Source organism: Plectropomus leopardus, chromosome 11 (assembly GCF_008729295.1).
Source record: "Plectropomus leopardus isolate mb chromosome 11, YSFRI_Pleo_2.0, whole genome shotgun sequence".
NCBI classification, from domain to species: Eukaryota; Metazoa; Chordata; class Actinopteri; order Perciformes; family Serranidae; genus Plectropomus; species Plectropomus leopardus.
The window spans coordinates 28745034-28762053 of record NC_056473.1 but is presented as its reverse complement, the minus strand read 5'-3'; the positions used below and the strand labels follow the sequence as shown (position 1 = coordinate 28762053).

At 39.4% G+C, this 17020-nt stretch overlaps 1 protein-coding gene across 3 annotated transcripts in view; it reads right to left on the bottom strand.

Moving 5' to 3' along the window:
- Positions 1–15960, bottom strand: part of ppp6r3 (protein phosphatase 6, regulatory subunit 3) — a 29668-nt gene extending 13708 nt beyond the window's left edge. The window contains exons 1-16 of one of the 3 annotated variants that reach the window (XM_042496813.1): positions 15770–15960; positions 11166–11336; positions 10789–11022; positions 10070–10256; positions 8401–8538; positions 7534–7599; positions 7026–7138; positions 6049–6162; positions 5538–5664; positions 4953–5105; positions 4105–4254; positions 3422–3486; positions 3122–3237; positions 2038–2123; positions 1555–1641; positions 709–806 (exon numbers count right to left, since the gene is read on the bottom strand). In XM_042496813.1, the coding sequence (XP_042352747.1) occupies positions 709–806; positions 1555–1641; positions 2038–2123; positions 3122–3237; positions 3422–3486; positions 4105–4254; positions 4953–5105; positions 5538–5664; positions 6049–6162; positions 7026–7138; positions 7534–7599; positions 8401–8538; positions 10070–10256; positions 10789–11015 (1727 nt within the window). In that variant the 5' untranslated portion in view covers positions 11016–11022; positions 11166–11336; positions 15770–15960. The remainder of the gene's footprint in view (positions 1–708; positions 807–1554; positions 1642–2037; positions 2124–3121; positions 3238–3421; positions 3487–4104; positions 4255–4952; positions 5106–5537; positions 5665–6048; positions 6163–7025; positions 7139–7533; positions 7600–8400; positions 8539–10069; positions 10257–10788; positions 11023–11165; positions 11337–15769) is intronic. The other 2 variants (XM_042496814.1, XM_042496815.1) reach the window with 2 other exon arrangements.
- Between the last annotated feature and the right edge of the window lie 1060 nt (positions 15961–17020).

Here is a 17020-nt window from a genome sequence, read left to right as displayed (position 1 = left end):
GATGATTCTTGACCCAGGATCTAGATAAAGATAACAACTCTATTTCAACCCCAAAAATCGTTTAAAGTGAAGCAGACATTTTAAATAATTGATCAACTACCAGCCATCTCCCATAGCTCACAACCTTTGCAGAAGATTAAACCCCCAAAACCAGCTTTCCCTCAGGAAAATGGAAAGGGACAGCACACAAAAACACAAAAGCTGGATACGGTTTATTCTCTTTAAGCCATATTTTGTATTTACTATGGCAGTTTTATAATGAAAGATAGTAAGGCCCATCTTGGAGGTAATGGCATTAATTTCAATGACTTTGCAAAGACTTTTTGCTTAGTCAAAAGACATCACTGTCATTAATATTTTTTTGTATGAGGTATTTGATCCATTCATGACATTAATTAATTATTAATAATTATTAATAATTATTTATTAATCAAAATTTTTAATGTCAAAAAGAGCTGGGAATATGATTTAAACACAATGGTCTTGTGTTTTGACACATCATAACAATGGGGTAGAGAATATAACTTGTGAAAAAGCTTTTTCTTTTTCAGTAAATGTACTATTAAAAAACTATTGCTGCTATTAATATATGAATAAATAAACCCCCCAAACACACACCAACTTTGTAATGTCTCAAGTGTCCTGTCCCTTCAGTGTTACACAGTCATATTTAGACAGCAAGTCCAGTCATGCAGGATGAGTACTCACTCCACAACATCGTCCTGATCAGCAAACTCTTCGTCATTGAAGCCGAACTGCTCAATAAAATTGGACGTCATTTGTTGCATCTGATAATCAGAAAAGGCCTGGCAAAACCCAGGACCAACGATAATGATATAGTCTTGGCTCTACACAAAGCTGGTCATTACTTGCAGTACAGAAAATAGCAAATGCTAAGTTGTAAAAACAGAGAATGTATTACATGTAAACTAGAAAGGTTAATAGCTAAAAAAAAAAGCACAAACATGCATTTACAGTCAGATGCCAAAATGCTTTTAACATTAGTTAAAAAAATATCTGTCAGTTTTATTCTGTTTGAAGTAGCTGTAAAGTTTCCTATATAAAATTAGTAGTTAGGTCAATTAATTCAAAGTATGATAGAAAGATGTTCCTGAAGACTGCTACTGTGCATGACCCATAGTCACAAAACATGTTGTGATGTTAAAGAAAGCTTATGAACTCGGGGAATTTCACCAGATGGATGTAATTTGACGGTTCTGGTGGGAAGAGAGGAGTGTTTTCTGTTTCAGGGCAATTTTTTGAGAATATGAACTGCATATGTCCCATTACACCTAAACAAGCAACCAATGAAAAGGACTCCAGAAAAACACATCTTTATTTCCAAGTGGTGATTTTATTTAGTGATGTCGATTGCATCACCACCAAGAAGCTTTGGTTTTTGTATCAAATCTTTTGGGCATTGCTAAATTGTGTTTTATCAGCACCTTTACTTGGGGAAAGGTAGGTGCACTGCAACAACGGAGGTCTGTGTGGCTATGGGCATGCTCTGAGTGCATGTGTGTATTTGTGTGTGAATGTGTGTTTAGGTCTTACTTGTTGTAGAGAGGAGTCCTGGTGAAAGCCACTGTCTTTAAAGTCCACCTCATCATCACTGGAAGAATGGATGTGGTGCGTGTTCACCTGAAGAAAATTGAATTTTAGCAAAGAGAGATGGCCTTGGAGAAGAAAAATGTTTCTTGACTGCATCAATCCACAAAACTGAACATGTATATTTGTAGCAACATTGCATAATAAATTAAACCTGTCTTGATATTTGTTTGTCCTGTGTTCTAGTGTAATTTTTCTGAAAATGTACTGTGCACTCCACGACTATCTAAGTTCAGACACATCATGTGTTCACATTAATCCGAAAATACCGCACTTTAGATTCAGTGACCTTTTTGTTTCAAATCCAAATAGCTGGACGACAGCGACAACACAATAAAAACAGTCCATATAATGGTGTTGGTTATCTAACATAGTTAGTGAAATAAATAGAAATTAAAGTTTGACATCACTGATGATGTGGTTACTCACCAGGTCAACAGTGTTTCTCTTGTTTGTGTCAGACAGCTGCCCAGAAATAAAGGCCTCCCATTTCTCTCTGTCCTCTGCTGGGAGCTCTGTATCACACACACACACACACACACACACACACACACACACAAATATTCCATCTTCATAAACTGTATTTTTATAACTACAATTATCGCCATGCAGTTGTATGCCTACACAAACCAGTCAGGTTTCTCTCTCTCTCTCACACACCCACACCCACACGCACACACACACACACACACACACACGCACACACACACTCCCCTCAGGAGCACAGAAGATCTCTAACATCTATATAATCAGCACAGTTTCAAGGTGGACACCCAATATTTGTGTCACCAATTCAGTATCTGGCCAAATGTGTCTGCCTCTGTTCCTGCGATATGTTCAATAATGGCCAGAAGAGTGTTTTTGCAGAACATTATGATGTCACTGTGACCTTGACCTTTGTTCACTCAGTTCAAACTTAATCCAAGCAGATGTTTGTGCCAAATTTGAAGAAACTACCTCAAGGTGATCTTCAGATACTGCGTTCAAGAGAGTGAGACAGATGCAGAGTCACAGTGACCTTGACCTTTGACCACCAAACTCTTATCAGCTCAAGTTCCAAGTGAATGGTTCGCTAAATTTACACTGCCAGGTCAAAGCAAGAATATCACGCTGTTTTGTCGCCTCGCCGTTCTGCATTTAACGTCCGATCGTGGAAAAGGGGGACAGAGTAGTCTCACCTCTGAGCCGGGACAGGAGGTGGTAACAGCGCCATAAAGAGGTCTGTGTCAAATGTAAAGTCGGAAAGATGTGACCATGGGTAGGGTGAGTGTGACGTTTTGACTTGTTTATGCGTGCGACCCACCGCAGGAGATTTAAAAAGCAGCTGTAGCAATTAGCAGCAAGGACAAAGAAGAACAGCGGCATCAAATGTCCTCAAACTGGGAAAACAATGAGATTCAGGAGCAAGAAGAGATCAGCTGCCATATGACAGAGAAAGTAAATGAATGTGATTGACATTCATTTACTTTCTCTGTAAGTGATATGAGCTCTACAGACAGCAGCTAGCTCTTACCAGAGATGAGCTGTTGTATCTGAGGTCCATTCGGGCCTTTGTCACAGTTATGAACTATAGAGTTGGCTATTCTGGTGAGGTGACCCATGTAGCCTCGTCGTCGACCACCTTCTGCCCTAAAATGCACCAAAAAAACCACATCAATACAATTACAGGAACATTCAATTCTGAGTTATTGTTTGTAACGGGTGCACTTACACCAAGCAGCCCTCCCTTAACTACTCTGAACCCACAAACGTACTGACTGTTGCACCCTGACAGTTACTGATGCTCCCACTTACAGCAGAATATTACACTTACTGTTCTTTCTCATTGGAGCTCCAGGCATCTACGATTCTCTGTATAAACTGGCACTTTTGAAACAGCTGGTGGAGGAAAACAAGAAAATTAAATACAACCAATTCAGTAGGCCATGATGTAGTGCATACAGCTGCAGTGTCTGCACTGACACACACACATGCACTATTACACTAAAGTATCAATAAGCCTTCACTTATTGCCGTATTTGGTCCCGAGTGTTTTTCTTGAAGCAGAAAGTAATAGTCTAGTATGTACAGTATATTGTACAGCCCCAACCAAGGAAATAAACAGATCGTGCCAGATTACCCAGACCACTTGTGGAAATGTGATGCAGCGTTTACCTGTCACATAAAGGTAACTGTCACTACTGCTGCCTTTGTCAATAAATATAATGCAGTTCTCCATAAGCTTTCTTTGGTCGTGAAATAACAGCATTATAACACTACAGCACAAGAAATCATTGTGTCTACAGTGAATGTTAAAATTAATCTGAATTTCTCCGTTTCTGATATTTTTCATGTCTGTAAAGACAGCTTTAGTTTGTTAAAGTGCAGCAACTGTTGCAGTATGGCTTCAGTCCTAGAATTACAGGCTTGTGCAGACCTGAAAAATTACATCACATTACAGGAAGACATTTGAGAACTAGTGTAAAAGTCTCTTTTTCTCCGGTATTCTAATCTTACATGTTTGATGAGGATGCTCTCCCTCGCATTGTCCTGCTCGGTGTCCTGCTGGATGTCAGTGGGGGCGGGGGGCATAGCCAGAATCATGGCTGTGCAGATCTCCACTTGAATGTGGAGGAAGTTGTTCCAGATGTATTTGAAATACATATCCTGTAGAGCAAAACAAAATCGTTATAAAAAGAGAAACATTAGCACAATTATTACTTAGAGATTAGTTGGTAATACCGATTGTTTACTAAAAAAATGTTCCTGTTTTTTTAGGTTTTGTCAGTTCTTCTTATAAGTTAAAGTAACATTTAACAGCTGTTTAGTGCACAAAATAGTCCGTATTTGTCCCTTATTCCAAAAAAGACAACACTCCTTCTTGGCTGTTTACATGTCTAATGAAAAAGAGTATTCCACTAACTCTCCTGTTTACATGCAGTCGTGCATACTCAGATTAATGTGTCGTTTATCATGTCAAAATATGGAAAAGTAGAACAGCTGGACAGTTGCGTCTTCTTCAACAAAAATGGGATTTTTTTCACACCGGTGGTGGACATGTTGGACTCTTCCTTTCCTACCTTCCCGTTTCGAAAAGGTCTGTGTTGTGATATTTGCACAAATCCAAAAACCTGCTGATATGCAAGTCTTTCAGTCTCCAGAAACCAAATCTACCAGCACAGAAGCTGAACAATATACTGCTGTGGACGGGGCTGCAGCAAAACTTGTTTTAACCACGTAAAAAGATCAACATCAGTTTAACTGTTCACCATATTTGCTCTGCTTGACCTTACACAATAGCTCTTGAAGGCAGCGGTAGATAATGAAAACAGCCTAAAACAAATTCCAAAGAAGACAGTACTCACTAGTATGACTCCCAGTGTGTTGAGGTTAATGAGTTCTGTGTTGATGCTGTGTGTGTTGCTCTGCAACAGGCTGGCCACCAGTCTGACCACATTGAGCCTGGTGTTGCCCACAGGAGGGTCCAGCACCCCCCACGTTGTCTTCATCACATTCTTCTGTTGGTGGAGAATAAACACTGCTCAGTATATACACAACTGACCAGGAAAAATCTATACCAGTGTCTCAGATTCAAATTTAAGTACTTCAAGCACATCAAGCACCTTGTATGAACTCTGATTTCATGATCCTACTTTTTTTTTAAAATTTTTTATTTTTACAAAGAACAGCGAGGTGGAATAACTGTGCTACATTCCCACCTTAAACAGGCAGTGTAAAAAGGTCACATACTGATTCTATGAATGGACGATATATAATCTTCTGCTGCTTTCTAAGGAAAGTTTTAAACATGTTACTCACACTAAAGTGAAAACAGCTGATAATTTGTTGGACTAAGAGGATTAAATACTCCATGCAGAACCTTGTAACTTCAATCTACCACATATTTGGTTATTTTCAAAAGTGCTTACAGGTGTTTGTGTGTTTTGTACCTTTGGGGGTTCCAATAGCAGCTGGTGAAAATCTTTGAGTCTGGGTCTCACAGCCTCCAGGATGCTGTGGTTGACTGAGAATGAAGGGTGGGACATCCCAGGAGGGCACTCCATGTGACCCTCAAACCTACAACATAGAAAGGGAAGACCGAATGAACTAGCTCACCAAACAGAGTCTTGAGGACACAAAAATAATATAAATAAAACACCCACAAGTAAAGCGATTTAGATATTCTGGATAAGCTGTTAGGCTTGTTTACAACCATTTGATCATGTGGTCATGTTTACAGAGTAATACTGTATTAACCACAACAAATCTTGTACAATTTAATGTGAAATCTGTGACTTTGATAACTCAGAAGCATATAAAAACCTATTACTTATTTTTCAATTTTTTTTCATTTGAAATTCTCCAACACATCATCTGCTATATATACTGTATAATAGTATATACAAGAGCATTTCAATGTCAAGTGAAAATATCAAGAGTGGCAGAAGCCACAGGACATACGCTGGTCTCCTTGTCTCGAACAATGTGAGGAGGATCTGGATAACACTGACAATTGCAGATTCATTCTTCTCCTTGTCGAAGATATTAGCCAGCAGCTGCTCCACCGTCTCCTGCCTGAGGAGGAGGACAAGCACAAGGATGAAGAGAAAACAGGCTTTTAAGTCACTTTTCAGATCTGTAGGGCAAGGTTTGTTTAAAAAAATGAAAATAGCCTAAATGACTGATCTATGAGGAGATTGATGGTATTGCGACTGGAACCTAAGAAGTATTTTATAAAGTAAATAAAGTAGGGATGTAACAATACCAAAATCTCACTGTTCGATGTTACCATGATTACAAAGTCCAGAACACAACATTTATCATGATCTTAAAAAATGAAGACAAATAAAATGAAACAATACATGGGATCTGTGTTTTCACCATTTTTGTTGGGTCAGAGCCTGTCTCTATGAGTCTGCCTTTTGACTACTATGATTGCGCCCTCTGCTGTTCAAGCAAAAACAATACAATCAGGGCCTGACATAAAGACAATCTCTCTTTTGGGATATTAGTGTTAGCAACATTGTGTCCTTTGTGACAATGTCAACACAAGAATGAACATCTATAGTGTCCAGTATGTCTGAATACTGTTCTGTTCAATGCTTGGTGGTGACACAGATTGGCTGCAAAAGCTCTGCTTTAGCAATATAGTATACAGTTTGTTTTCAGATAACATTACATATATCACATTTATTTTTAAATTGCCCAGTCTGACAACTGCATGAGCCGACGACTGATGTCAAACCATGACATTTTTTGAGAAGGAGAGATAACAGAATGTGGCTATAATGGCAATATAACCCTGTGGAGTCCCACAACAGTATGGAGACATTTTTTAAAATAACAATAGGGCGAAATTTGATGCATCAGTACATCCCTAGAAAAAAAGAGAACTCTTGCAGTCAATACTTGAAAAGTTATTGTAGATAAAAACATACTTTTCAAGTGTGGCCAGAAGTGGGTCGGGCTCTGAGGATCCCTGGACCTGGAACATCTGGTCTCTGCTCAGTCTGATGATCTCACACAGTGACTGGGAGGCATTGGAGTGTCTCTGTGTCAACAAAGTTGGATTAAAAAACACAAAGACAATGAACCATAAAACCAGTCTTGAGTCTGACTCACTGACTCACTTGAAACTTTGTTTATTAAACCATTCAATCAAACTGACTTAAAATAAACCTTAATATTCATCTTTCTGCCGATTAAAAATGTCTAATAAAATAAAATTGACTACCTGCAGGGTTCAATCATTGTGCAATTCTTTATTTGGCTTAAATGTAAAAGTGGCCCTGCAAATCCTCAAACAGCTATTTTTGATGCAAATGAATGTTTTCAGAGGTTTAATGAAAGCCAAACAACATGTTTCCTGGCTCATCAAGAGCCTACAGAGGACTAAAATGTCCTAGTGACCAATGAAAGAAACAGGAGAGAGTACTTGAAACTCACATCCTCATCTTGAGAAGGTTGTACCATGTCCACCAGTCTCTGAATCACCTTCTCCTCATTCAGCCACTGAAAGCAGACAGAGAGCAGAGACGGTCAGGACAGCACAAAATATGAGAAGGAAAACCAAGAGAACAAGACTTTTAATCTTAAGTAAAACAATTCTGTTTAAGAAGCAACAAGTCCAGGTTTCAGTTTATCATAGCTGTTAAAACAGACCAACAACTAAAAAATGCCGGTGTTTTTTTTCCTCTGCTGTCCAAATCCATGTTACCATGTCAGCCTACTTATTCATCTTAACAAGAACTGAATAATGAATTAACCAACAAATGTTTTTTTTTGTAAATGTACAAGCAAATAATCAGATTGTCTGAGTAGATACCTATGTTACAATGTACTGTGAAGCTAGCCTCGTAAGGCCTAAAACGCAACCACAGCCTTTTCTAGGAGATTTTATTCTGGACATTTACTGAGATGTGACTAACCCAGCTGGAATGAAGAAGGTAGACATAAATTGCATGGTCTCCTTCTCCCACAATATTGATTTAGAAACACTTTAAAGTGGGTAGCTGCTATTGTTTTCCAGTTTGAAAAGCAAAGACAATGACAACTCAACACCTGTTTGGATTGTCAAAGTAGAGACGCTTCATGTTGATGTATCAGTGAAGAAAAGCAGCACACCTTATCTTTCAGACTGCATTCTCCACTTGTCCAAATGTTTACTCAATAATGCCAGATAAGAATAAACACAATTGAACTTTCTGGCTTGTTGTTGTGGGCTGTAATGGTTTAATTTAAACTTCTTGGTAAGTGAACGGATGGGGAGTATCATTTTTAGCACAGCTGACAAAGTGTTGTCCTGCTACCCACGTTAAGAACGTCCTGTCGTAGCTGTTGTGGTTCAATGCAGGTGAGCATCCTGAGCAGCAGGTCCATGATGGCAGATGTCCCAATGTGTTTGATCATCAAGTCTACAAAGTCCTCTCGCTTTCGAAGAAAATCTACTATCTGTGAACACAAACAAACCATGCACACCTTAAAATCAGTACAGAGGATAAAATGCCTCGTTTCCTGCAGGTCTAACATATTCTGGCAGAATGGAAAAGCCTTAAAAAAACCCATTCAAAGCATGTTAGTGTTACACGGTACCAAAATTTTGATTTTGCAATTGCAAGTTGTATAGCGATACTCAATGTCAATGCCATAACGATACCAAATTCCATATCTATGAGATCAGAAACCGAATGTCCACACAGGTTGATCACCTTTTGTGACAAAACCATGAGAGCCAGAGTGTACAAAATAACTTCACAATGAAATCTGTCTTTCATACATACCAGGGCACTTAATCTTAGGTTAGGTTATATTTAATGGGTCAAATGTTAATATATTATGTATTATAGACTTGCCATGTACATTGCTCATGTATTTTTCATGCATAGCTCCACTGCCTGAGCTTCACTGTGTGTTGGAGGGAGTGAGTGACAGAGAGGGAGGAAGACAAGGTGGATTATTGCACCCAATATTTCTCTAAGTTATTAATAACTTTGGCTACTCAGAACACTGCTGTGTCATTTTTGGACCTGTCCGCTAGAACCTGTGATATTTATATACCAGTGACTTTAGAAAGAACAGAAATGGCGGTCAGCCCAGTGGATGTAAGTGGAAATTGATCAGTGAAGGTGACAGTGGCAAATCTTCACGATGGCGGCGACACACTGGGCTGACTGCCGGCAACTGTCAAGGTGAAACTTTAATGTAACTCAATGCATGAGATGACATCATAATCCATCAACACACCTTAAATTTAAACAGGACAAATTTGAGCACTCCATCCCGTTTTTATTGTCTCTCTTTAACACTTTTAGTAATGAGTGGATCTTCAGGGGTTCAAAAAATGTATATTAATTAAGACCGGATTGTGTTAACGGCATATTCTTATCCTCACTCAGAGAACAAAACGTGCCGGACCGTTGGAGCTCTGTTCAGTGTGCTCGGGCAGAAATTAACCCCTGCTCTTGCCTGACAAGGAGTCAATGCACACACTATTTACTAATGTCCCACATACTCTAGACTCCAGCCTGATCTTTTCTGTCATGAAAATACCGCCATGCAGCCCCGTTCTGTGGACAATAAACAGGGTGCAAACTTTGCTCTGTATCACTGGTGAAAAAGGAAATACAGCGAGTGCTGCTGGATGGAGCAGTGAGTGACAAGAACCCCGCCCACATGTAAAAGCCTGTGGTCTGTGGTGGAAACGCTACACAAATCTAGGGTCTAGGTAAATCTTCGTAAGTGATACTTTAGGCTCCAAAAGGTACTATACCGAAAGTTTTTGATGGAAACGTGGCTTTAATTACACAGGAGACACATTCGACCTACAACAACCACTAAACGCTGGAAAATTCTAAAACTTACTAGTATTACTATAGACCTTACTATGGTGATTATTGATTTTTAGAATAATTTCTGGGAAACTATCAGATGACAACTTCCATTGCGTTCTCAGACACAACATCCTCTCTCCCTGCCAGCTTACCTGTTCAGGCTTGCGTCCTATAAGAATGGAAAGGACTTTGGAGAAGAAGCTGGCCAGGAGCGGGTTGAGAGGCGGCTCATTCTGGAGGAAGCCATACAGTTTCATCAGCAGTTTCTCGTCTTCTCCCAGTCTGTCGTTGATCTGGCCCACATCTGATGTGAGCAGTTCACATGATATGTTGGGATACCTGGAAGACAACAAAAGCTCCTCTTTAGATTTGTGTGATTCAGTGGTTACAACACTGAGACACAATGTTTTTGCTGAATGGGCCGCCACTATGTAGATTCCTAACGACTGTTTCAATACTCCTTTTCCACCGTATGGATACACAAGTACCACAGGGTTTCCCATGCATTCATTAATTTGTGGCAGACCGCCACAACTTAATCATCCACCACCACAAACAGATTTTTTGAGATGGACTGGTTATTAGGAGCGCTATGGGAATATATGTTCCACTGGGTTATTTACAGCACACTTTGGGCAGAGACGGAGCAGCAATCAGGAAAATTGAAAGCGCAACCTAATCGTTCACCCTTCTTGGTCTAAAACTTTGCTTTCACATACAGACAGCTGCTTCTCTCATCCACCATTGTGATCTGATCAGCTGTGGAAGGATCGACAAATCGGTCATCTACAAAATGCAAACCTCTCTTGAAAGAAAACAAAGCAGGTCCTCCATTTTTCTCCCCTTTATCATTTGCACCATTTTCTCTTACTTGTATTTAACCTTCTCCTCCACATCAGTACTGGGTTCCTGTGTGATGAAGGTGACCAGGTCCTCCATGCACTGTGGTCTCAGCAGGAAGTCAACCAGTTTGTGGTTCTGGGCCTTGCACTCCTGCAGGACGTCATCCTCATCCATCACCTCTGTCAGCGTCACATCCTCCTTCTCTAACAGCGTGTCGATGTGGGATGTGGTGTGGAGGTCAAATTTCCAAAACATGTTGGCTCTAGGAAAATTGTGCAAACGTCATGAATAACATGTCATTAAGATCAGCACAAAATGAGTTATTCCATCAGAGGTTATCAGAATATAACTGATGAGCGAGACGATTAACTGAGGGCTCTTTAACCAGCTCTTTCTTGTGCCTACCTGTGAGTATGTTAGAGTCCAGACGGTGGAGCTCAGGCTAAAAAGAGGTGTGTTCTAGTCTTTGGGAGTTGTGGCCCATTCCAGGCTAGCCGGATGGACAGACAGACAGGCAGACAGCGGTGATGGACAGACTGACCAACAGCACACATACAGCAGTTCAACAGCACACACCTGTGAGGAAAAGAACAGAGATAGACATTACTACTTAATAAAAAAAAAACATAGATCATTCCCTTATACATCACTTAAAAGACAGTTTTGGGGTTTCTACTATGCCCAGTGCTCCTCATAAACTTAATATTCAGATGCAGGTACACTCCACTTCACACAACAAGGGTTGTGATGTTGCCATCACAACAATCCCCATGAATTCAGCACAGCATAGCAATTTTGTCTAATCACCACAACTTTACCATAAATTTGACGATTAAAAACGGGTAGCGTTAAAATTTCATTTGTCAGCCCGTACTTGCCTCATCTCTCTGTTTATCATGAGACAACTGCTGTGCATGTCACAGTGTCTCACACAGACAATTATCAACGATTTTTATGACCGAGTCGAGCTGTTTCGCTGTCGGTGTGAGATAATCAGGACCATTTTACAGAGTCCGATGTTCGCTTCTGCTGTTGTGTTAGCTCGTGCTGCGCAGAGAGAGCAGGAGGAGAAAAGCTCAGTGAGACATTCCTTCAGCGCTGCTTTGGAAAGGCAGCAACAGTCTCCCTCCGATCCACCACCCCCCATGCATTTCAGTACCCATTGTACCCTCATCTCCAAATCAATTGATTTTTGAATGGGTTTTTTGTAAGAAGCCTCAAATAAGGTCTGTGGTTTTCACAAACTTAAAGAGACTTTCACGTTTTGTTCTATGACATAAAATACGTCAGTAAATACCCCACTCACAAACTTTGAAGCTTTTATCTGTCTTAAAAAAGACAGTTGCTTATTATAGGCTAAAGGAGACTACATAACATTATTATGCCAAACACAGTGTCACAGCGTCATAGAAGTGTTGATGCGACCATATTGTAGTTGGGTTTCGCCTAGCAATAGCTTTTTACTTCTGGTGATTACATTTAGGCTTCAAAAATCCTGAAAGTGGTTAAATCTTGCTGAACAAAACGTGTAAGAATCATAAACGTCTGTTATCCACAGAGCTTATTTTCTGCAATGATGCAAAATCAAAGGGAGAAATCCCATAGGCTTTCTGACAAGGGAACTAGGGCAACATTAGTTTTCAGGTTGGCCTACAGAAAAACGTTATCCCTGGGGTACTCTATATGAGCCTAATAGTCATTTCTAGGTGTAACCTCACTTGCATGAGTACGAGAACTGCAAGGAAGAGTGAATGCAACTGTGCCTGGACACAGCAACAATTGCGACAGGATGATCCTAGAATACAGCACAGCGATGATACAGACATTTCATTACGTTTTAACGCAGACCTGTCGATGTACTTATTTGCCAGTTTATGTTTCATGTTGTATTTCATTGGAATAAAGACACGAGTGTATGGTTTGAAACAGAGTATAGCCAACTGGAGCAAGTGACCAAATATTGTGGACCTTTATGTATTAATTCAACTGAAAACTAAGTTTTAATCAAATTGGATGCCAAATAATCACAATTGAATCGAATCATGAATTTCCAAAAGATTCCCACCTCTGCGGCACTATAATATGAGCTAATGAGGCTACGACGTTACCACTGGGGAGGAGTAGAAGCTGTACAATTTTACCACAACAGATCCAAATGGACTCTCCACAAATTGGGTATAGTATGAGATTTTACAGAACCCTAATGGATTTAATAAAAAATCTAAACCACACAATATATACAGTAGATCAGTATTAGGGAAATTGTGAAAATGGCTTATTTTCATAATACTGAGCTATTTAAAGTTTAAGAATGTGCTGTTATTTTCTCCATACAGAAGTATAGAGGGAAATACATTGCATTTCTTTCGTACTACAGTGTACACCATACAACTAGATACTTCAAACCAAGTAAGGATTCCTTAATTAGACTATGGGATTACCTGAATTACAGTTAACACAGTTAGATTTCTAATGGAGAAACCTGATCTCTCTCTTACTCTAAATTTGATACAATCATGTAAACAGCATATTCTGTTTAAATATTCCAAATGTAGCATTTTCTGATAAAGACATGTGGGATATGCCAATATTATTGGGGTTTTAGGAGCATTATTTGGACATGTGTACGGCCAATTCAAAACATTTGTCACAACTGGGGTTTCCTCCACTGTTTTCGACAAACGGCTCCTCGTCTGTTCATGTTCGCTGCGCGTTGTCATGGATTTGTTGTACACAAACCAACTCGCCAACAGTTTGCAAAGCTGTTGGGTAGAGATGCATGCAAAACAAAATCCCACATTGCTGGTCTGAAGGTGAAACACACCTGCTTTTAAACTTAATGAGGACATAATTATCAACAAGTTTTTGGATATGAGCAAACATCGCAGCACCGACCTTTTCAGGAGGGTGGAGGAGGAGTAATGCAACGATAAATCAATAAAAATCTATTATAAATGTAGCTGCCTATGTATTTCATTATCAATTTGTTGTGTCACGCAACTATTGCGTCACTAGCTGTGTCTCAGAGCTGTTTATGTCACATGCTGAAAGAATTGAGTGAAGTAGAGCCGGTGACTTGAAAAAAAACAAACAAACAATAACAATATTTCAAACATGGCAGAGGCGGAGAAAATATCAAAAGTATGGGAGCACTATGCATTGAGTAAAACTAGGAAGTGTGCAAACTATAAAAATGCAACCTGGCATGGCACCATGGTAATGATACAGCACCTCACAATAGAGAGGAAGAGAGCTTAACAGCAGGGCAAGACACTATAAAATCCTTTTTATGATAATATAATCCTTTCTGCTTTGAAGTAAGGAAATGTAACGTTAGTCTCTCAGCTGTTAGTATGTCTTTTTCAGGTGTTTTTAATTATTATTAATAATTTAATATAATTTTTAAAGCTCAAGTGAGAACATAAATTGAACCTGTACCTAAAACCCCTTGTAGAATTTCAAGTTCTCTTTAAAAGGATGTGCCTGTATTATTACCCTATATTATATTTATATTAGTGACATAACATTATCTTAAAATGATGTTGACAATAATGTTTATTGTGACATTTTCCTAAATTTCATTGTCATGATGGGCCTACCTGTCTGTGTACTTTTTTCTTTAATATTGTCAATTTGAAGTACTTTATTTATTTATATTAAAACCTGATTGACCATTTAATGAAAAAATAATAAGTGATTGATAAATCTAAAACTAAAATAATCTGTGTTTGCAGCCCTAAATGACATGGTACTAAGGAAAAACAACAAATATTCTCCATGCACACAACAGATGCCAGCAACTCAAAGCTCACAACTGCTTACGGTAAATCTTAATCAAGTGCATTCGTGAAGGTTTTTGTATTAAGGTTGTGATTTTTGCTTTACCTTAGCAACAGCTGTTCACCACTGGCAAAAGTATTGCAGCTATAAAATACATCCATAATCATACAAAGTCTTAAGAGGCGTAAATCAATGATTGAAACAAAATAACAGAGAGACACATACCAAAGGCCAAAAGCCATAAAATACCCTGAGCAACCTTGAGGGGCGTCTGGAAAACCAATGTTTACAGCTTTAACACAGTGTCTAATTGAACGCCACAGTCCACCGTTCACTGTCACGAGACTCCAACAAAATCAATCGCGACATAACCAGCTACTGTCAGATTAGATACCTTTGACTGTAAGGTTGCCAACCTGCGGAGTATGAGCATGCCCTAATAAAAAACACAACAGCGTTTTAAATCTACAGAGCTAAAGCCTATGTATAGGCTTGATGTATACACACCGAGCAATACGGTTCAGTTATTTACATTTCCAAAGCAACAGACTGGACCAATTAAAGTTTTGTCTCTGGATGCAGTAACGTTAATTACAACAAATGGTGACGTTAAGTAAGTTCGTTACAGTGTTTATCAGCTATGCACGCAAAGTCCTGAAAAAAACATGATGGCCCTGTTACAGTTAGTTTAACCGCACGTCAGTAAAAGGTTTAACTCAAGCAAAATGTGATATTTCAAGCTATTACACAGATTACATAACGTACCTCTGACTAACATTGTTTGCTGTTAATACTACGTTAGCAGTAACGTCAGTACATTTACATACCAGGGCCCAAAACAGACTGCCGCTAACAGAAACGCACCGGCTCAGGCAAGCTGGCTAACGTCACTAGCTATCGTTAGCCATTGTTAGCTAACCTAAAATCAGCATCAAACCAGCGTTTGGGACTACACGGGTTTGACCGGCATCAGCGAGCTAACGTTATTTGGCTGACAAGTAAGGCAGCTACATAACGCTATGACTCCACGGTGCCTAATAACACTGATGTGAAACATTAACACAGTCTTAGTTAACGGTAGAGGTACACCAAAGTGTCTGACAGCACAGTGTTAAGATGGCCAAGTATGCTCCTTGCTAGCCAGCTAACGTTAGCCGGCTATCTAAAGACTGCTGGCTAATCGTCTCTTCAGCACCAACCAAGTGCATGGGGCTAGCAAGTGTACCTACCAAAAGACAACGGCAAACGGCGAGTCTCCAGCATGTAGCTTATGTTGCCATTAGCCCCGGGCTTTAACGACACGATCACTGAGAAAACACGAAATTCCGGTGAGGAAAATAAAGCGTTTAAAACTGATTCTGACAGGCGCGAAAAGGTAGATCATCGGAGGGCACTTTTCAAGATGGCGGTTCCGTCAACTTCAGCGACCCCTTCCCCCACTACAGCTACACCGTTTGTCACTCACTCTGTCACCGCAACGCTATTGGCTGTCGACCCATCACTCAACGTTGGCTTCGAGCTATGATTGGCTACAGAGTGTGCCACTTCATTGCGTCGTTTGTTTGAAGAATGGTTACTATGCGTCCCGGAAGAGCGGAGTTTATATCGTTTTATCGACTGAAAGTGTTAAGCGAAATGCTCGAGGTCACAGAATAAGTGTATATAAATGCTAGTTAATCTCACAAGTTACATAATTACATTTGCTGTAATTTAGATAGAGTGAATCATTAAGCCCGCACCCGCGTTTACTTGGTATTATAAATCGAGCATACTCGCACAGTACAAGCACGCCTTCGGCTCGCCGAGAAACGCCCAGTTTACTGCTGGTTACTTCTTTTTTTAAAAAAAAATTACAAACCGAGAACTTGAAAAAAAAAAAACATTTAAAGAGTACAGCACGACAAATAACAATAGTCCTATATCTGGATAATTCAAGTAAAATTGCGGTACACAAATGGGCAGATGACAATATACAGGTAAATAAAAATAAATAAACATAAGTGTGTGTGTGTGTGTGTGTGTGTGTGTAACAATAAGCTAGTGTGTAAAAGGAAGTCAAGGTTAAAGAGTTAAATACAGGTCTGAGTAAAATGAACGCAGATAGTCTCTCATATGACACTAGATTGCGTGTTCATGGAGCTGTTTAGGAGCAGTGTGAAAAAAAAAACATTTATAGAAGAGCTAACATGATTTTGATAAGAAAAAAAGGACAATCTGTTTGACCATGCATTATGCATATTATCTGTCGCTTTGAACAAAAGTGTTAGCTAAATGAAAAGTCATGAGGAAATATTTTTTACCGGCAATTTTTGTGCTTTTGTGGGCTGTGATGCTCGTGCAATCTCACATTTTCAAGGCATTCATCCACTTCAATTTAAAAAATAAATACATTTATTTAAGAAAAGAGGGATAGTTTGCATTCATAAAGGATTTTTAATGAGTTGCATATTTGATGTGTCTAAAAAATATCATCCAATCTG